General features: G+C 46.2%; 2 protein-coding genes across 2 annotated transcripts in view; both read right to left on the bottom strand.

The window, feature by feature from the left end:
- The window catches only part of Gm9265 (predicted gene 9265), a 34142-nt gene extending 28643 nt beyond the window's left edge, over positions 1–5499 (bottom strand). The window contains exons 1-2 of the mRNA XM_017315276.1: positions 5266–5499; positions 4256–4361 (exon numbers count right to left, since the gene is read on the bottom strand). The gene's annotated coding sequence lies outside the window, so the exon portion shown is untranslated. The remainder of the gene's footprint in view (positions 1–4255; positions 4362–5265) is intronic.
- A 75-nt stretch (positions 5500–5574) lies between these two features.
- The window catches only part of Gm3993 (predicted gene 3993), a 40136-nt gene continuing 24468 nt past the window's right edge, over positions 5575–21242 (bottom strand). Inside the window, exon 4 of the mRNA XM_011243933.2 lies at positions 5575–6140. Coding sequence (XP_011242235.1) covers positions 5987–6140 — 154 coding nt within the window. The 3' untranslated portion in view covers positions 5575–5986. The remainder of the gene's footprint in view (positions 6141–21242) is intronic.

Here is a 21242-nt window from a genome sequence, read left to right as displayed (position 1 = left end):
AGCTTCTCTTACAGGTCACACCGAGTGCAGTGGCGTTAAAAAACATGTTCTGTGCTGATAAAGAGCCTGGGGTCACTGTGATCTGGAAGCATCCCTGGTTAGGGCCAGTGACATGCTAACTCCTGTACTTCAAAGAGGAAATGAGGGAAGGGAAGGAAGGATGTAGCCAGACAAACATCAGGGCAGGGACCGCAGAGGCTCCTGTTTCTGAGGGGCAGGTCTAGTACAGGGGCCCAAGCACCAAGGGCTTGCTAGACACATGGGTGAGGTTTCAGGAGGAGGAAGGCCCCTTCTGTCATGGCAGCAGGTATCCTGGGAAGTCCATGCCTACTGCTTGGGAATTAGAGTGTGAGGGTTAGGGAACCTCAGGCAGTGGCTCACACTTCATACCATACACATTGTAAAGTTTACAAACACACACACCCGAACACCCCACCCCAACACAGAGATGTGTTACCTCACTGACTACAGAGGCTCCCACCCCTCCTGGCTCCAGTGATAGCCCAGGAGAAAGAGCTGTTAGGAGGAGGACTCCTCAGAGCACACATAGGACTCCGGAAGATATCCCCCCTGGGAGCTCCCTATTCTTACACACAGGAAAACGAGTGCTTTGCTCATTCATTCATCCAGCCACCTTTACCAAGTATGCATGGGCTTGGCCTGAAGTTGTGTTGAGCGAATACCCCTAACCTTGGGCAGAGCTCTCCTTTCAAGGTGTAGGTAGTGGCTATTGAGCACTAGTCATGAGGTTAGTTTTGGTAATGAACTCTGGGGCCTGAAGTAAGCTGATAGCCCCACCTAGAGGCCTGGAGAGCCACCACGATCTGGGGCATCTGGGGAGACATGACAAATAATGGCTGCAGTTCAAATTACATTTCTGTTACTGTGATAAAAATTCCCTAGCTTAAATCAACTTAATGGAGGAAGTTTTCTTTGGTTTAGTTCTAGGTTACAATTCATCACTTCAGGAAGTCAAGGCTTTAAAACCTCACAGGGCAGAGAGAATAGAGGTATGAGCACCTGGCTCATAATGATACTCTGCACTTTTTTTTTTTTACTGATACTCTTCTATTGCCTTTATTACACTGTTCAGGCCCCCTGTATAGAGAATGGTAATGGGGTTTCCCACATCAATTAACCAACAGCACAACCCCCAACAGGCATGCTCATAGACTGCCATGATCTAGATGGATGGTTCTCAGCCTTCCTAATACTGTGACCCTTTAATGCAGTTCCTTGTGTTGTAGTGACCCTCAACCATAAGATTATTTTCACTGCTACTTATAACCGTAATTACACTATTGTTATGAATCTGAATATGAATATTTGTGTTTTCTGTTGGTCTTATGGCACCTCGGGGAAAAGTTCATTTGATTCCCCCAAAGGGGTTGGACAAGTAGGTTGAGAACCACTGATTTAGATAATTCTTCATTAAGATTCTTCTGAGCTGAGCAGTGGTGGCACACATCTTTAATCCCAGTACTCAGGAGGCAGACTGGTAGATCTCTGAGTTTGACGCCAACATGGTCTAAACAGCAAGTTCCAGGACAGCCAGGGCTACACAGAGAAACCTTGTCTCTAAAAAACAAACCAACAAGCAAAAATGACTCTCCCTTATGGCTGATGAGACGGATCAGCAGTTAAGAGCAGTTGCTGCTTTTGCAGAGGGTCCTGGATAAAGTCCCCAGCATCCATGTTCCCTATCATTTGTAACTCCAGTTCCAGGGCGACCAGTGCCCTTTCCTGGCCTCTAACATATCACACAAACATACATTCAGCTAAACGCTCATGTAGAAAATAAATACTAAATCTAAAATAAAACATAAAAATAAAAATTAAAAAAAAAAGACTTCTGAGGTTATTCTAAACTGAGTCAAGTTGACAGTTAAAACTATCACAGCGCCCCCTAGTGTAGACTCTTGCCAGCTTCAGGTGTTGAGAGCTATCCACCTTTGGTGTCCTATTCTTGTCCTATTCTGTATCAGTGTCTCTGACAGCCCAGACTTCTCCTCTCTTGAGTGCTAGCAAGTGGCCCCTGGGTTACAGGGCAGAGTATGCGCTCAATGGCCTCCATCGTGAAACACAAACAACTGGACAAGTGCACAGTGGGGACGGACTCTCCATTCTGAAACTGGTGACGTTCCTGGCTTTGACAATCAGAAACAATGGCCCTCCATGTTAAGTGTGCCACCAACACAGTGCTACTTTAGACTCACACCCACTCAAGTGGGCTTATCCCCATTTCACGGAGAAGAAAGACAGTCCTGGGAAGTGGGCAAGCCTCAGTATGGTCTGTTGGAACACAAGCCTCCGTGTCAGAGTACACAAGAGAGTAAAGAACACTTTAGAAAATGACTGAAAGGCAGCACCAGGCAAGAGGCTGAATTGCTTTGTGTGTGGACATGTTGTGAAAAGCATTTTCTTGATGTCTGGAAGCTTTTGCTGTCTATAGTTCCACGGGAGCCTTGAGTCCCGCTGAGCCTGGTCCTCAGCTCACCTGCACAGAGCACTGGAGGCTGTTCACAGCTCTCTCCTATGCATTAGCTTACATTCAATCTCAGTACAACCAGGGGAGTCTTTTATGCCTTAATGCTGCATTTCTTGTTGAAACAAAACCCAACCAGTCTTGGCTCTACAAAGCTACAGACTGGCAGAATCAACTCACCATGCAGCTACTCACCCTTGCTGAGGTCCTGTGAGAAACTCAGCCAAGGCACAGCAGGACCTCTCACCACTTCACCTCCTCCTGAGACCTGCCGCTTTGCAGCTGTGGTAGGACCTCAGAGTCCTAGGTATGATAAGGCTCAGTGGTTTCTGTTTGTTGAGCCCCATGAGTATCCGGGGTGCCTCACATCCCAGGATGATGGCCTGGACGGCCTCTCAGAATCCCAAGACTCAAAGCTCCTTGATTCAGTGTCTCACCTCTCAGCCACCAGTATGACCTTCCTCCCCTCCCCATATATACTTGTGGAAGTAGTAAGACCACTCTTTCTGTCAACATGTGTGCTAGCTAATTTTATGTCAGCTTGATACAAGGTATAGTTATCAGGAAAGAGGGAGCCTCAGTTGCGAAAATGTCTGTATGAAATGTCTGCAGGAAAACCTGTAGGGTGTTCTCTCTCTCTCTCTCTCTCTCTCTCTCTCTCTCTCTCTCTCTCTCTCTCTCTGTCCCTGTCTTTCTACCTCCCTCCCTCTTTCCCTCCTTTCCCCTCTTTAGTTTTGTTTTGTTTTATTTTGTTTTGTTTATTGAATCAGGGTTTCTCTGTGTAACAGCCCTGGTTTTCCTAGAACTCACATTTTAATCAAGGTTAGCCTTGAACTCACAGAGAGCCTCTTGTCTTATGAATTCCAATTAAAGATATGTGCCACCATGCCTGACCAGAGGGTATTTTCTTTTCTTCCTTCCTTCCTTCCTTCCTTCCTTCCTTTCTTTCTTTCTTTCTTTCTTTCTTTCTTTCTTTCTTTCTTTCTTTCTTTCTTTCTTTCTTTCTTTCTTTCTTGTTTTGTTTTTTTGAGACAGGGTTTCTCTGTATAACCCTGGATGTCCTGGAACTCACTTTTTAGACCAGGCTGTCCTCGAACTCAAATCCGCCTGCCTCTACCTCCCAAGTGCTGGGATTAAAGGCATGTGGGCCTTGCCCAGAGAGGGTATTTTCTTAACTAGTGATTGTGAAGCAGAGCCCAGCCCATTGTAGGTGGTACAACCCTGGGCTAGTATTCTGAGTTCTAAAAGAAAGAAGGTTGAGCAAGCCATGGGGAACAAGTCAGTAATTACCAACCCTTTCATGGTCTCTGTATCAGCTCCTGCCTTCAGGTTCCTGCCCTGTTTGAGTCCTGCCCTCACTGCTTTTGATGATGAACTGTTATGTGGAAACTCTGAGTGAATAAACCCTTTCCTCCCCAAGTTGCTTGTGGCCATGGTGTGTCATCAGAGCAATGGAAACCTTAACTCAGACAACACGGATGAAGCCTACAGCTCAGAGGGTCTACTGACATGCCCATGGTTATAGAGCCCTAGGAAGGGTGCAGGATGCAGGCTAGGTGTACCTGACCCTGAATTCTAGTCTCCCTCCCTCAATCAGAGCTGAATCAAGTGGGCTGGAAAAGGGCAGTCCTGCATAGGGAAGAGAGTGTATCCCAAACACCTCTGTGCCATCAATAGTTTCACAGGGTCATCTACTCCCCTCTCCCCACCCCCACCCCCTCCCAATTCCCTCCTCCCACCCCACCTGCTCACTCCTGCCATGTTTCCTACCTTCATTGTTTGTGTCCATCTGCCTGAAGATCTTGTCGGTTCGATTCTCGGGCATGGACTCGTCCTCAGGCATCTTCATCACGAAGGACACCATCTTGTAGATGGCCTGCAAAGGGGCATCTGTTAGTGTGCTCTGGAGGACAGAGGGTGGGTTATGGTCCTCGCTCAGCTAACCAAGGAGCATGGACAGGGCAGAGTCAGGACCCTTCTCTCATCAGAACAAGTCTCACAGACAAGGTGCTGGGCAAAGGGAGCCAGGAAAGTTTAAGTGACGTTCAAGAGCACAGGATACAGCTGGAGCGTGGAAGAATGGAGGGCTCCTTGGTTCGGAGCAGTGGGGAGGTTGTGTGGCAAAGTGTCTGTCTGAAAGGAGGATCTTTGGTGGGGATCTGGGAAATCCTGGAGGAAAGGTCAAAGGGGAAATACATTGATCCCTGTCCATCCATGGGTCCTGAATCTGCAGATTCAACAAACTACAGGTGGGAAATAGTCTAGAAAATGAAACTGGAGGTACACAGTTTCTTGTTATTTCCCAAATAATACAAATTATTATTAACATCTATAGTCATTGTATTAGGCACTGTATATAACTACTTTACTTATTTTATGGATGTATGTAATTATTTATTTGGGGGAGATGATCTCATGTGGAATTCAGAGGACAACTTGTGAAAGCTGGTTCTCTTTTCCTACCATGTGGGTCTTAGGGATTGAACCCAGGCTGCCAGGCTTGGAAGCAAGCACCTTTACCCAGAGAGTCAGCTCACTGGACCAAATACAGAGATGGTTTAGAGCATGGAGCAGGAAGGATGCAGGGTGCACATATGCATAGCTCCTGTGAAGAACTGACTGCTGACTCATGCTTTACTGTGTCATTCTTATTTCTATAGGAAGCCCTATAGACAGCTAATGTGTGTGCAGATGAACACCCACCCCTTCAGAGGCCAAACAGGAATACAGGTGTTCACAATATTCCCTTTACCCTCTGACTGAACCTGGCCGGGGCTTACCATTGTAGGTAGGCTGCCTGCTCAGCAAGCTTCTGGGACTCACTTGTCCCCTAGTTCTAGGGATTCGGGCATGCTCAGCCACTCCTGACTCTTCCATGGGTGTTGGGATCAGAACTCAGGTCCTCATGCTGGGTATCAAGTGTTCTTCCCCACTGAGACATTTTCCACTTCTTGCTTTGACAATTCTTAATCACCTATCTGAGCCTCAGATCTCATTAGAGGTTGAAAATAAAAAAAGACCCATTTTATAGAATTGTGTGAATAAACCTGATGGATGAGCTCAGCTGGGGCCGGATGTCCAGCAAGCAATTGATAGATGCATGGTTTTTATTGTTACTCTCTGCAAAGATGCAGTCCTTTAGTACACCATACACCAGGCAGCAGTGGGTAGAGGAATGTCCTGGTGTACGGGGCCGGGGATGGGGGTCCTGGATCATTGCACTCCCCATGCGCCAGGCCCTGTCAAGTGCAGGTACCTGCACTATCTCCAGCATTTCACTGCAGCTGATGTAGCCATTGCTGTCTAGGTCAGACATGCTGAAGGCCCACTTGACCTTCTGTTCCAGCTTGTCCTGAGAGGTCATGCTCAGAGCAATGATGAACACTTGGAAGTCGATGGAGCTGTCACTGTTGGTGTCATTGGTGTGGAAGACATGTTCAGCGAACTTGGAGGCGTCTCTGTAGGGGAAGAAGTTGGCCTAGATCTTGAAATTGTCCACAGTCAGGTGGCCAGTGGGACAGTCATTGAGGAAGCCCTTGTACCACTCCTGAAGCTCATAGTCAGTGAACTCCCTGTGTTTCCGCAGATCCTGCAGCACCTCAGGACCCAGCTTGCTGTTCTGCTTGCCCATGGCAGCTGGCAGTGGAGACTGAACCTGCAAGGCCAAGACACAAGGTGAGCTGTCAATACCTGAAACCCCAAGTCTGGCTTCCTATCACACCCTACCACCATACTGGCTAAGCAATATCCTCTGTATGTCCAGTGACTCCCATTACAGCAGTGGTTCTCAGCCTTCCTAAAGCTGTAACCCCTAAATATAGTTCCTCATGTTGTTGTGAACCCCCAGTTATAAAGACATTTTTGTTGCTACTTCATAACTGTAATTTTGCTATAGTTATGAATTATAATGTAAATATCTGATATGCCAGAGCGTCTTAGGTAACTCCCTGTGAATGTGCCATTCGATCCTCAAAGGGGTTATGATAACACAGGTTGAGATCTTCTGGGCCAGAAGAACTCAAGACCATGATAGTGCAAGCTCTGACTTTTAGCATTTCTAGGATGGCTCTCCTCAGGAGGTACAAAATGGTTCTATATAACATGGCAAAACCCAGAACACTCTAGGAAAGACAGAAAGAATATCTTTTTATGGCTAAATACAGTCTACTTGGAGCATGCATGCAGAATTGTGGTATAAGGGGACAGGGAGAGGCAACCTAAAATCAGTGGAATGAAGCGTTGTCAAATGTCCTGTAAGGGTTAAACAAGAGTCAGGATTGAGACAAACCCCTCAGCTCATCAGTTTGGGGCAAAGGTGTCTCATGGACCCAATCCTGACACTTCGCTTTGAACAACTAGTTCTTTTTCTCGTTGGGGACCTGGTGTGTATTTTTGTTTCCTTGTCACAGATACATTTGCTGATGCTGCATAGTAAATAAATCTTGCCTGTGTACGTGGATGTTAGTGGTTCAAATTCACAGCTAACACAGCTAGGGTAAATTTAGAACTAGGTTGACACCCGTCCTGAGTGGATTCAGGGATGATAGCAGAAAACAGGAACATGGCTTTGGTCCTTCAAGGTTCAACTTCATGCAACCCTAATTTTATAAATGACATTTTAAAACCCCATTCTTACCAAGATTTCTGGGTTAATCTGGGTAAGTAGGGTTTCAAGGGGACCCAGGTATTAAAGCTTTGAAGCATGTTGACAGGGAGCTTTTAGAACCCCCAAGACCTCCATGTCCCCCTTCATATAATACTGGGAGAAGTTACCAGCACATGCCATGCTGTTTTAACCCTAGAAGAGACACCTGAGAACATTATGAGAGTCCCCACTCTTTATTATACCTATGAGATATTGTTCTGCCAGGGAGATCTAGAATTGGCATCAATTGGTTGGTGAATGTCCATGTGAATGATAACAACTGAAACTGTGCTCCATTGGCCAGCACACCCCACTGCAGTCTCCTACAAGGCCCAAGTGTGGGATCCTGCAATGACTGGCCACTGGACATTAATACTCGTTCACTTCGCTACCTCAATTTTGGTTTCTTTCTTTCACAATAACTCACCTGCATAGCTCAGTTATTTTTGAAATGTGAAGAACTAGTGTGGGTGAGTCTCCTCTACCTAAGTCCCAAAGGAAATCAATCTGAACTGCTCAGAGGCTTATGAATTCTATGCACTAGGTGCTAGGTCCTGTTAAGGAAGGTGAGACATGCACTCAGTATTACCTGCTCCAGCCCCTGTCTTCTTCACCTCTTTCCCAGGCTGTTAGCTTTCTATGTACATATTTTATTTACTTAATCTACACGAATAGGAGATATTTAAAGTTTCTTGTCCAACACAGACATATGGCAGCTTGATATTGCCTTTCAAAGCACACATTTACTTATCTAAACACGCCCTCCCTTTTACAAACAACCAACTCAAATGTCCAAAGTATCTTGATCAGAAATAATCATCAACTGAGGTAGCCGGATGCCACACATCTGTAATTCCAGAACTGGAGGGTGGAGGCCGGATTATCAGGAGTTCAAGGTCATCTATGACTATATAGCAAGTTCATGGCCAGCCTGAGCTACATGAGACCTTGTCTAAAAATATTATATTAAAAGAGAGAACAGGAAGGCCAGTAGTGGTGCATGCCTTTAACCCCAGCACTCAGTGACAGTGCAGACAGATAGGAGTTCAAGGATGGCCACCTTGGGCTACAGAGCAAGTTGTAGGATAGCCAGGACTACACAGAGAAACCCTGTTTCTCTCTAATAGACATACAGACATACACACACACACACACATACACACACACAGAAAGAGACAGAGAGAGACAGAGAGAGACAGAGAGACAGAGAGATCTACAAATGGAAGAAGATTATGCACAAGGGCATGTGGTGATTGCTGCCATCTGTTAGAGCAGGTCAGATGTGGTTGTGAGTGGAGGCCTCCTGTGGAAGAACTTACTGGGAAGGTAAAGTTGACTGAAGTGAGGAACTGGCTGGATGGACAGGTACCTTGTAGGACCTTTTGTCTTGTTTTCCTTTGTAATTTTATTTGTTTGTTTTCTGAGATAGGGTCTCATGTAGCTCAGGCTGGATTCAAACTTACTATGTAGCTGAGGAAGATCTGAACCCTTACCTTCCTGCCTCCCCTGTCTAACAGTCACAGGTGTGAGCCACAAAGCCTGGCTCATTTGCAGGGTTTTTGTTGTTGTTGATTTACAGATAGGGTTTCTCTGTGTAGCCCTGGCTGTCCTGGAACTCACTTTGTAGACCAGGCAGGCCTCGAACTCAGAAATCCCCCTGACTCTGCCTCCCCAGTGCTGGGATTAAAGATCATTTGCAGTTTAAAAATGTCAAAATTTGTCCATGAGTTCTTTTCCTTTTTTCTCTTTCAAAGCTTTAAGAATATGTACTTATATAATATGTTACAAATGTTTTTCTTGTTATATAATACATTGCCATTTTGACTGGTACCTGCAGAGGCATGAATAGTATGTCAGATCCCTGGAACTAGAGTTACAGAAGTTGTGAGCCACCATGTGGGTGTAGGGAACAGGACTGAACTAGGGTCCTCTGCAAGAACAGCAAGACCTCTCTCTCCAGGTTCTCAGTCCCCTAAGATTTTATTTTCTACTCAAAGAAGAAGCATCCCCAAATCATAGTTGTCCAGCCTCTATCTCTTGACTGGTGGCATGTCTAAGAACCTGAGTTGATAGAACACTATAGGCTAAGCCCTGTATGGGAGGGGCTTCAGGAACAAGAAATAGAGACAGAGCCTTGACGCTGGCACACAGCTCTAATCCCAGCAGTCAGAAGACAGAGGCAGCCAGATAACTTTGAGCTCCATGCGAGCCTGGTTTACAGAGAGAGGACCCTGTCTCGAAACAAAAAAAAAAAAAAACTGAAACAAAGAACTAAGGTCCTGGAGGACCTGCATAGAAGGGCGCAGTCTCTCTTAAGTCCCCTAGTGATGGCTGAATGCCAGATCCTCTGTTTTCTTGCTACACATACTTCCTACCTCACAGCCTTGCTTCTACCAAGGTTTAGGGTTCTCTTTCCTTATCACCTACAGCCTGGGCTTCAACCACTAGTCAGCCATCCTCTCCCTTGCTCACTGGACATTGAGCTTGACAGGGTGGACAACAAGAACCCCCTCTCCAGGATCCTAGTCCCCTTAGATTTTATTTTCTACTCAAAGAAGAAGCATACCCAATTCACAGTTGTGGAGAGCCATGAGCAATCGCCATTACAAGATGGCGCTGGCCTCTGCTGTGCCTAATTGGTAAACAAGTAATGTGCACAGGTGCAAGAGTAAATTCGTGCCAAGTCACTGCCCACTCCGGGGTGTAGTAGTGGGGTGATGAGTGAGCAGCTAATCAGGAGCTGACACGTCACACGCAGGGGTATATAAGCAGCACCATTTTCCTTGTTCGGGGTTTTCCTTCAGATGAAGCAATAAAGTTTTGCCATAGAAGAATCCGGTTGTCTGAGTGAATTCTTGCTGGTGAGATACTAGCTCGGGATAAGTGGTGCTGAAAACCCGAGACCATACCATCACCAGGCGCTGAAAAGGGGACACCCCCGTTTCACGGGGCGGATTCAGAACTACGGGACACTAATGCTCTGCAAAGTCTTGAACTTTCTCCAGCGTTATAAGCCTTTCTGTTTGTTTTTACAGGGCTTGTTCTTTTTCTTTTGATTGCGTACTGCTTCCACCAGTGGAATTGCTGACTGGTGCTCAGTCTCGGTCAGGCATGGTTAGTAAAAAGGCAAGCAGTCAGTATGGTGGCTTCCCACTCTGTGGTGACTGCCTTCTGGTTGGTCTTGAGGCAGTGTGGCCTGAAAATCGCCACTAAGACACTAGAAGGTTTTGTAAAAAAGATAGATCGCATAGCGCTGTGGTATGTGTGCTCAGGGTCCTTAACTATCCCCTCTTGGGAGAAACTCAAGGGAGATCTAGTTAGGGAACAGGAGAACGGTAAACTTAAAGCAGGGACCATGCAGTTGTGGAAGCTGATAAGATTGTGCTTAAAGGACGCGGAATGCCAACAAATGGTTAGGGCAGGGCAGAGAGTACTGGACGAAATCCAAGACAGTCTATCAGAGGCAGAGCGGGGAGAGAGATTAGGAGTTAAAAGGAACCATGGTGCACCTATTAAGAAAACAGGCCTTTCCACAGACCTTGGGCCCAAGGAAAAGAGAATTACGGGAAAGCATGCCCGGGGTGAGTTTAAAAGGAAGGATGGAAAAGAAGAGAGGAAGAAAGTTCGAGCTGGGGAGGCCCCTAGGGGAGGGAGACTCTACCCGCCATTAGATGAGTTCAAGGGACTAGCTCTTAGTAGCTCAGAATCGGATGAGGAACTTAGCCCTTCTGAGAAAACAGACTTGGAGGAGGAAGCAGCTCACTATGAGGGAGAAAGGTACCAGCCAGATGAAAGGCGAGCTAATCAGTCACACAAAAAGCCAAAAGCAGCTAAGGAAAGTCAGCTCGCTGCTCGGTCTCCGGGCCGTTGGCTTCAGGATCCTAGTGTACCTCCGCCCAACGCGGAGAGGCCGCCTTGCGCAGAGAGGCACTATTCAGACTTGTTTATTCCAAAAGAGGAACAAAGAAAAATGCAACAAGCGTTTCCGGTCTTTGAAGGCGCCGAGGGCGAGCGCGTTCACACTCCGGTGGAGTATATACAGATTAAGGAGCTCACTGAGTCTGTCCATAACTATGGAGTCAATGCTAATTTTACTGTAGTGCAAGTCAAAAGGCTTGCTGCTTTAGCAATGACTCCCAGAGACTGGACGAAGGTAGTGAAAGCTGCGGTTCTGAATATGGGAATGTATCTCGAGTGGAAAGCGTTGTGGCAAAATTTCTGCCAGACGCAGGCAAGGGCCAATGCCGCCATGGAAGGGGACCAAAGAACATGGACCTTTGAATTGCTTACAGGTCAGGGACAGCACGCTGCTAATCAGACTAATTACCACTGGGGAGCGTACACCCAGATCTCAGCTGCCACTGTTAAGGTGTGGAAGGCACTCTCCAGGAAGGGGAAGGCAGGCGGACATTTGACTAAAATCATCCAAGGTGCACAGGAGTCGTTCTCAGACTTTGTGGCTAGAATGACAGAAGCAGCAGAGAGAATATTTGGAGACCCAGAAGCAGCTATGCCTTTAATTGAACAGTTGGTCAATGAACAAGCTACACAGGAATGCAGATTAGCAATTACACCTAGAAAAATCAAGGGATTGCAGAACTGGTTAAAGGTTTGCCATGAGCTTGGAGGGCCGCTCACTAATGCTGGATTGGCACCTGCCATTCTACAAAGGCAGAAGTGCCTGGACACAGCTGAGCTCAAACTTTGCTTTAATTGTGGCAAACCAGGGCACTTAAAAAAAGGACTGCAGAGCCCTTATTAAAAGGAGAGCGCCGGGTCTGTGTACTAAGTGTGGGAAAGGATATCATTGGGCCAAAGATTGTCGCTCAGTCAGGGATGTACGAGGTAGGCTCTTGCAGCCAGGACTCCCTCGAGAGGTAGACAATGAGAATGAGGGTGTTTCAAAATACGAGTTTCGGGCCCCCAAATCCCAGGGCCCCAAAACATATGGGACTCCGATGGGCAACAGGTGGACACCACGGTCCGCAGGGCAACAGAAGGCTCAGCAGGATTGGACCTCCGTGCCTCCACCCAATTCATGCTGATGCCTCAGATGGGGGTGCAGCCAGTTCCTACTGACTTTAAGGGGCCTCTGCCACCTGGAAGCGTTGGCCTAATATTGGGCCGGGTCTCCCTTACCTTACAAGGCCTTATTGTTCATACCAGAGTCGTAGATCAGGATTATGAAGGGAAACTTCAGGTTTCTCTGTTCCTGCCCTCAAGGGGTCTTTTCTATATCACAAGGGGATAGAATAGCTAAACTAATAATTTTTCCAAGCCTACATGGCTGTTTTCCCTCCTCTGGTGTCCCTCAAACTGCCAGAGGGATTGGTTCTACTAGAAATGATTCTGCTTACTTAATAATGCTTCTAGACTCCAGGCCATCCTTAGAGTTAGTTATAGAAGGGACACAGTTTAAAGGGATTTTAGATACAGGAGCAGATAAAAGTATTATCTCTTCCCATTGGTGGCCAAATTGGTGGCCAAAAGCCTGGCCAGTCACTCAGTCATCACACTCTTTAAAAGGGTTAGGCTATCAGTCCTGCCCCACTATTAGCTCCAGTTCTTTGAGCTGGTAAGCACCTGAAGGTCAAATGGGACAATTCACTCCTTATGTCTTTCCACTTCCAGTTAATCTCTGGGGGAGAGATATTTTACAGGTGATGGGAATGACCTTGACTAATGAATACTCGCCACAAGCTGTTCAAATGATGAGAGAAATGGGCTATACAGAGAGAAGGGAATTAGGGAAAGCAGAGCAGGGTATACTTGAACCTATCCCTCAAGAAGGTAATTATGGGAGACAAGGTTTGGGTTTTTCCTAGGGGTTGTTGAGGGCTCCATGCCCATACCATCCATGGCTTACAGAGGAAGCTGTATGGGTTCCTCAATGGCCTCTTTCCTCTGAAAAATTAGAAGCAGCCACAAAATTGATTTCTGAACAGCTACAATTGGGTCATTTAGAGCCGTCTACCTCACCCTGGAATACACCTATTTTCGTAATCAAGAAAAAATCTGGCAAATGGCACTTATTACATGATCTTAGAGCAATTAATGCACAAATGCGCCTGTTTGGGCCAGTTCAACGAGGGCTACCGTTGCTTTCTGCCTTACCAAAAAATTGGGAGATTATAATCATAGATATTAAAGACTGTTTTTTCTCTATACCTCTGTGCCCTCAAGATAGACAAAGATTTGCATTTACCATCCCAGCCATTAATCACTTAGAACCTGATCAAAGATACCAATGGAAGGTCCTGCCTCAGGGGATGGCAAATAGTCTACCATGTGTCAACTGTATGTGCAATTGGCACTTAAGTCAGTTAGAAATCATTTTCCATCCTTGCTTGTAGCACTTTTATATGGATGACATTTTAATTTGCCATAAAGATTTACAGTTATTGCAAGATGCATACCCTATATTAATACAGACATTAGGGCAATGGGGATTACAGATGGCCACCGAAAAGGTGCAAGTTGCTCAAATAGGAACCTTCCTAGGGTCACACATTTATCCTGACAAAATTGTTCCTCAAAAATTAGAGATTCGCAAAGATCAACTACACACTTTAAATGATTTTCAAAAATTGCTGGGAGATATTAATTGGCTGAGACCATTTTTGAAAATTCCATCAGCAGAGTTAAAGCCTTTATTTGATATATTAGAAGGAGATACTTACATCTCCTCCCACAGAGCACTTACCCCAGCTGCATGTCAAGCTTTACAAACTATATAAAAGGCCTTACAAGATGCTCAATTACAACGTATTGATGAGTCGAAATCATTCGAATTATGCGTATTAAAAACCGGGCAGTTACCAACAGCAGTCTTATGGCAAAACGGGCCCTTATTGTGGGTCCACCCTAATGCTTCCCCTGCAAAAATCATTGAATGGTATCCTAATGCAGTTGCTCAACTTGCACATCGGGGAATAAAAGCTGCCATTACTCATTTTTGAAAAGAACCTCATATGCTAATTGTGCCTTATACCTCTGCTCAGGTTCAAACCTTGGCAGCAACGACTGATGATTGGGCAGTCTTGGTTGCCTCTTATTCAGGACGAGTTGATAATCATTTTCCTAAACATCCAATTTTGCAGTTTGCCTTAACTCAAGTCATAGTGTTTCCAGTAATTACAGCCAAACACCCACTTGCAGATGGGGTGGTAGTATATACAGATGGATCCAAATCTGGCATAGGTGCATATGTAATAAATGGCCAAGTAAAATCCAAGCAATATAATGAGACATAACCCCAGGTTATAGAGTGTTTAGTGGTACTGGAGGTCCTTAATACTTTCCCAGGACTGCTCAATATTGTATCTGATTCCTTATATGTAGTTAATGCAGTTAATATGCTTGAAGTTGCTGGTTTGATTAAACCATCTAGCAAGCTTGCTCACATTTTTCAACAAATTCAATCAACCCTGTTACATAGAAGGCATCTTGTCTATATTACTCACGTTAGGGCTCATTCTGGCCTTCCTGGCCCCATGTCTCATGGAAATTACTTAGCAGACAAAGCCACTAGAATCGTGGCTGCTGCCCTGTCCTCGCAGGCAGAGGCTGCAAGGGAATTTCATAAACACTTCCACGTGACGGCTGAAACCTTGCATCGCCGTTTCACTTTAACCAGAAAAGAAGCTCGTGACATTGTCACCCAGTGTCAAAACTGTTGTCAGTTTTTGCCTACTCCTCATGTAGGGGTAAATCCCCGAGGTGTCAGATGGTCTGACAAATGGATGTCACTCATGTTTCCTCCTTTGGGAGAAATCAATATTTACATGTTTCCATCGACACCTGCTCTGGTGTAATGTTTGCTTCACCTTTAACAGGTGAAAAACCTTCTCATGTTATATAGCACTGCTTAGAAGCCTGGAGTGCTTGGGGCAAGCCCAAAATCCTTAAAACGGATAATGGGCCAGCATATACTTCTGCTAAATTTCAGCAATTTTTCATCAAATGGATGTCACTCACCTGACTGGCCTTCCTTATAATCCTCAAGGACAAGGCATTGTGGAACGTGCCCACCATACACTCAAGTCAAAAGTGGGGAGTAGTTGATGAGACTCTGCCCTCAGTGCCAAGAGTAGCTGTCTCTATGGCACTCTTCACACTTAATTTTTTGAATCTCTACAAGCAAGGACGTTCTGCAGCTGATCGACATAGCTCAGACCCAGATAGACCAAAAGAAATGGTCAAATGGAAAGATGTCTTAACTGGTTTGTGGAAAGGCCCAGATCCTATTTTAATAAGATCCAGGGGAGCTGTCTGTGTTTTTCCACAGAGTGAAGACAACCCATTTTGGCTCCCGGAACGACTCACCCGCAAGATATTCATCAAGGATGGTGTGGAAGATGCTGATCTCCCGAGGGCTGCTTCTGATCCTGACAACATTGAACTTGTCTCAGGTTCTTAGTATAATGGGCAAACAGAGATGGGCCATTCTCTCGGGTTTCCCTAAACCAATGCCAGTTCACCATGATGCTGTAGTTTTTCCAAAATTCTTTACTACTAATAAAAAACTGGATTTACCATATTTGCCATTTGACCCTTTACGGGTCCCATTAGGAGAAAATCGCTCCCTCCAAGAACAGGGTTCCTTATGTTTTCAATTTTCACAAAAGGGGGATTGTATTCAGCTCAGTATCCGTATGATAGGATCATTTAGGGAGAGTGGGACTGTAAATTTCACTCAAACCCGAGAAAAAGGAAGAGATAGTACTATTCATGTTACATGGTTTTGGTGGCAATCGACAGTTTGGCTAAACAGCACATTCCCGTCTCCTAATTGGAATGAGTCGGAGCATCCTCCCCAACCCAGGATTGCACCCCATTGTGGTAGAGAGGATGAAGGGGAGTTGCCGCCATGGACAGACTGTCAGTCATCTGTAGCCAGATGGATTGATGAGCACAAATATTTTACCTTCTCCCCCAATATGTTGTTTGGGGCTGATGAAGAATTTGTAATGAGAACAGGCCTCTTCTTGCAGGACCGCAGATTGAACCCTTACCACAAATGGCTACTTTGTGGGATTAATGGAAGCTGTACAGATCTTAATTCCCTTGTTTTCTTAAAAGAAGGTGCCGTAGGAAAGGCCATTTACAATGGTCTCTCCAATTATACCCTGATTGGGGCATATAGTCCAACAAAAAAAATATAGTTCATACTGAAGAGATCTTGGGCTTAAATAAGACACAAATTAATCAAATCAGCTATATATCAACTCCAGTATGTGTCTATCCTCCTTTGTTTTTGTTTATTCTATCTAATGATTCATTTGAAAACTGTGTAACTAATTCCTGTTGGATTTCTCAATGTTGGGATGCAACAAAGGACACCCGCGCCATGGTGGCCCGGATCCCACGTTGGATCCCTGTTCCAGTGGAAACACCTTCCACCTTATCTTTGTTTCGACAAAAAAGAGACTTTGGCATTACTGCGGCCGTTATCATAGCAATTTCTGCCAGTGCAGCCACTGCTACAGCCGCAGGGTTCGCTATGGCTGGCACGGTCCAAACAGGCACAAAATTAAATCAGCTTTCAGTCGAAGTGACTGATGCCATCAATATCCAAACTTCTGCTAGTGCCCAGTTGAAGGGAGGGCTGATGATTTTGAATCAGCGCCTCAATCTGGTTGAGAAATAGATAAGTGTTCTATACCAGTTGGCCCAGTTGGGCTGTGAAAGAAAATTGGGTGCTCTGTGCATTACCAGTGTTCAATATGAAAAATTTACTCATGCAGCTAATCTGTCTAGACAGCTCTCCTTGTATCTTGCAGGAAATTGGTCTGAAGGATTCGATGAGACACTTGAGGCCCTGAGAGTGGCCGTTCTAAGGATCAACTCGACGCGAGTAGACCTGTCATTGACAGAGGGCCTCTCTTCCTGGATTTCATCTGCATTTTCTTATTTTAAGAAGTGGGTGGGGGTAGTTTTGTTTGCTGCTGCCATCTGCTGTGGGCTTGTGTTCATGCTCTGGTTGGTCTGCAAGCTCAGAACCCAACAAAATCGTGACAATGTCGTTATTGCTCAAGCACTTGCAGCCATTGAACAAGGGACCTCCCCTGAAATTTGGCTATCCATGCGTAAGTCTTAATTGGCATCTGAGTTCTCTGCTCTTGCACACCTCGGTTCTGCGGAAAATGAGAGAGACTCAACAATTAAAGCTCACCCTAGGCCATACTCAGCTCTTGCACCCCTAGAGGCTAGACTCATTGCACAAGGACGAGTGAGTAGGTCGTTGACTCTTATGGATTGTTGGGCTAAGCACCGCATAGGAGACGCTCAGAGGTTTGGGCACTCCTAGAAGACAAGTCGATTTACATGAGGGTTGAGTGTCCAAGTGTCCCTCCCCCAGGAAAAACGGCATGGGAGCAGGTCAGGGTTGCTCGGGGTAAAAGCCTGTGAGCTTAAGAGTCAATCCTGTACATGGCCCCTATTTCTGCACACTAGTAATTCGACCTCTATCCTCATCCATTAAAGAGTGGCTTGCGTTTTAATAAAATAAAAAGGAGGAGATGTGGAGAGCCATGAGCAATCGCCATTACAAGATGGCGCTGGGGGCTGGTGAGATGGCTCAGTGGGTAAGAGCACCCGACTGCTCTTCCGAAGGTCCGGAGTTCAAATCCCAGCAACCACATGGTGGCTCACAACCATCTGTAACAAGATCTGATGCCCTCTTCTGGAGTGTCTGAAGACAGCTACAGTGAACTTACATATAATAAATAAATAAATCTTTAAAAAAAAAAAAAAAAAAAAAAAAGATGGCGCTGGCCTCCGCTGTGCCTAATTGGTAAACAAGTAATGTGCACAGGTGCAAGAGTAAATTCGTGCCAAGTCACTGCCCACCCCGGGGTGTAGTAGTGGGGTGATGAGTGAGCAGCTAATCAGGAGCTGACACGTCACACGCAGGGGTATATAAGCAGCACCATTTTCCTTGTTCGGGGTCTTCCTTCAGATGAAGCAATAAAGTTTTGCTGTAGAAGAATCGGGTTGTCTGAGTGAATTCTTGCTGGTGAGATACTAGCTCGAGATACACAGTGGTCCAGCCTCAATCTCTTGACTGGTGGCATGTCTAAGAACCTCTGAGTAGATAGAATATTATAGGCTAAGCCCTGTCTGGTAGGGGCTTCAGGATCAGACACTGAACTCTTCTCTTCTCTTCTCTTCTCTTCTCTTCTCTTCTCTTCTCTTCTCTTCTCTTCTCTTCTCTTCTCTTCTCTTCTCTTCTTTTTTCGTGTGTGTGTGTGTGTGTGTGTGTGCAGGTATGTGTGTGTGTATGTTGCACACTATATTAGTTAGATTTTTACAGCTATGAACAGACACCATGAACATGGCAACTCTTACAAAGGACAGCATTTCATTGGAAACCCTCATGCACACACACACGCACCCTCATGCACACACACACGCACCCTCATGCACACACACACACGCACCCTCATGCACACACACATGCACCCTCATGCACACACACACACCCTCTTGCACACACACACGCACCCTCATGCACACACACACGCAACCTCATGCACACACACATGCACCCTCATGCACACACACATGCACACTCATACACACACACATGCTTTCCCATGCAGGATACAGAGGTCGACAAGAGAATGTTTTTTCCTTCTTTTTGCTTTTCTTTATTCTGCACTTCTCCCAAGACAGGGTTTCTCTGTGTAGCCCTGGCTATCCTGGAACTCACTCTGTAGACCAGGCTGGCCTCAAACTCACAGAGACCCAACTGCCTCTGCTTCACGAATGCTGTGATTGAAGTTGTATGCTGCCACTGCCCAGCTATATTTTTTGTTTTAAAAAAGACTTTCAAAATTCTATGCACATGTATGTCTGTGTGTGTGTATGCTTAGAGAGGCGGGAAAAAGTCAGGGCTCTAGAACTGAAGTTACTGGTGGCTCACAGAGCCAGATGTGGGTGCTGTGAACTGAATTCAGGTCCTCTGAAACAGTAGTAGTTGTTTGTAAGCACAGAGACAGGTCTACAGGCCTCAGAGTCTTGCCCCTGTTTTTGAGTCAGGGCCTCTCAATTAACCCAGAGAGTACTATTTACCATTTTGTCTAGACTAGCTGGCCAGAACTACCCTAGAATTGGTTCCTGTTGTCTCTATCCCACAGTGTCAGGGTCACAGCGAACAAGGACATATGTGGCACTTAACACGAGTGCTGGGGATCTGAACCCAGGTCCTTATGCTTACACACAGGGAGCACTCCACCTCTTAGACTGCGGCTTCCTGCATTTCTGCATTTAATACTTTGCCACCGTGAACCCCCACAGTGCCCCCAAACAGGGCAGGGTACACACACTGTTTATAACTGTGAGTCAGGGCTACATGACATTTCAGAGGCTCAGCAGGAGGCCCAAGAAACTCTTCCTATCCTGAAGGCTCAAACACTTTGTGACCTCCAGGGTTAGGGACTCAGGAAGGAATGTGAGGGATGTGGGTGAATTAGTCTTCTAGAAAGCTCCATTCTGGCACAATAGTGACAGTAGAATAGGCACTCAGGAATGTGTCACACTAGGGGCTGTTCACTTGCCAGATGCTGATGTCCCTCCTTTTGGACAGCAATCCAGCTATGGGGTCCCAAGTAAGGCTTCTTGTTACTTCCCAAGAGGTCATTATCATCAAAGATGCTCATCACAAGACCAGACCTTTTACAGGCCTCTGCTTCTCTATGGGACCAGTAGGATGTCTGGAGAGCTAGTTCCCAGCGGTGGAGGAGGGGAAAGCAAAAAGAAATTTGTGGGTGTGTGACAGGGCCAGAGCTAAGGAGAACTCACTGCCCTGCAGCACACAACAGCTGCCCAATGAGGAAGTGATAGTATCCACACGAGGACAGAGGTCGGCCAGCTAACATGGAGCACAACCAAGAGGACCAACCCAAGCAGACTAGGAACTGGCAATGGGGATAGCTGGAAAGACATGAAATTAGCATGCTCAAATATCAGGATACAATCAATGCTCGCCTGCACAGTAGAAGCTCAAGACTGAGCCAGAGGTACAGACACCTGTGTTATACAAACAGTCTTCTTCCTGTGGGCTGAGTCCACACCCTGTGGTTTTGAGACAGGGTCTCAAGTATCCCAGGCTGGACACTGAATTCATTATGTAAAGGACGATGACCTTGAACCTCCTTGATCCTCCTGCTTCGATTTCCCAAGGGCTGGTGTTAGAGCCATGCACCACCGCCCTCCCATTTTCATGTGACACAGTCTTTTCTCTGTGTAGCCCTGGCTGTCCTGAAACTCCCTCTGTAGACCAGGCTGGCTTGGAACTCACACAGATCCATCTACCTCTGCCTCATGAGTACTGGGATTAAAGGAGAGCCTCACCACCATCTGGCTATGATAGTCTTTCTATACATCCCAGGCCAGCCTTGAAATCAAGACACTCCTCAGTCTGCTGAAATTACTGGAACACGGCATGCCTTAAGTGCTCTTTTGAAGGATATGAAAGACATTGCTGCAAGCAGGAGAGGGCAAAGGCCTCCCATTCATTCCCCCAGTCCCTCTACAGATGGACGTCTTGTGCAGTCAGTCCTAGTGGGATTGAGCCAGAATAGGCTTCTCTGCCTTACTGCTCAACACCGACGCTCAGGTTGGCACTTTGGCCCCAGGCTTGATGCAGCAGGTTCTTTGGGGTCCCTGAGCCAGCTATTGAATGACTCACACATGGGCTCCTGATTGGCTGGGATGACAGGTCATATCAACTCTGTTCTGATGCTGCAGGCCAAGAAGTCAGCAATGGCCTTTCCCCAGTAGCCAGGGGAATGGCACGGGGCCTCTAAGACTGGTTTTACATGGTCAATGACACAGGTTGCCCTGGCCAGGGGCCAGCACTCAACAGTCCTGGGAGGGTCCAGCAGTAACCCAAGGGTTCTGAGGCAGTCCTAGCATAGAACAGGGTAGAATATCTCTCATTGCTCGTGACTGAACCTATGTATGTCCTTCTCTAAAAGGAACTGCAGTTCACTGTGTCAGGCTTTAATGGGACAAGCAGATTTGGTAGCCCCTGGGTCATTCCCTGCCTACAGCCTTCCCTTCTACCCATATGTTCTTGCTACCTTGATTTCTCTGAGTCCTGTCTCC

The sequence above is a fragment of the Mus musculus genome, chromosome 12 (assembly GCF_000001635.26).
Source record: "Mus musculus strain C57BL/6J chromosome 12, GRCm38.p6 C57BL/6J".
NCBI lineage: Eukaryota > Metazoa > Chordata > Mammalia > Rodentia > Muridae > Mus > Mus musculus.
The sequence above is the reverse complement of the archived record's forward strand: the minus strand, read 5'-3'. Positions and strand labels throughout refer to the sequence as shown.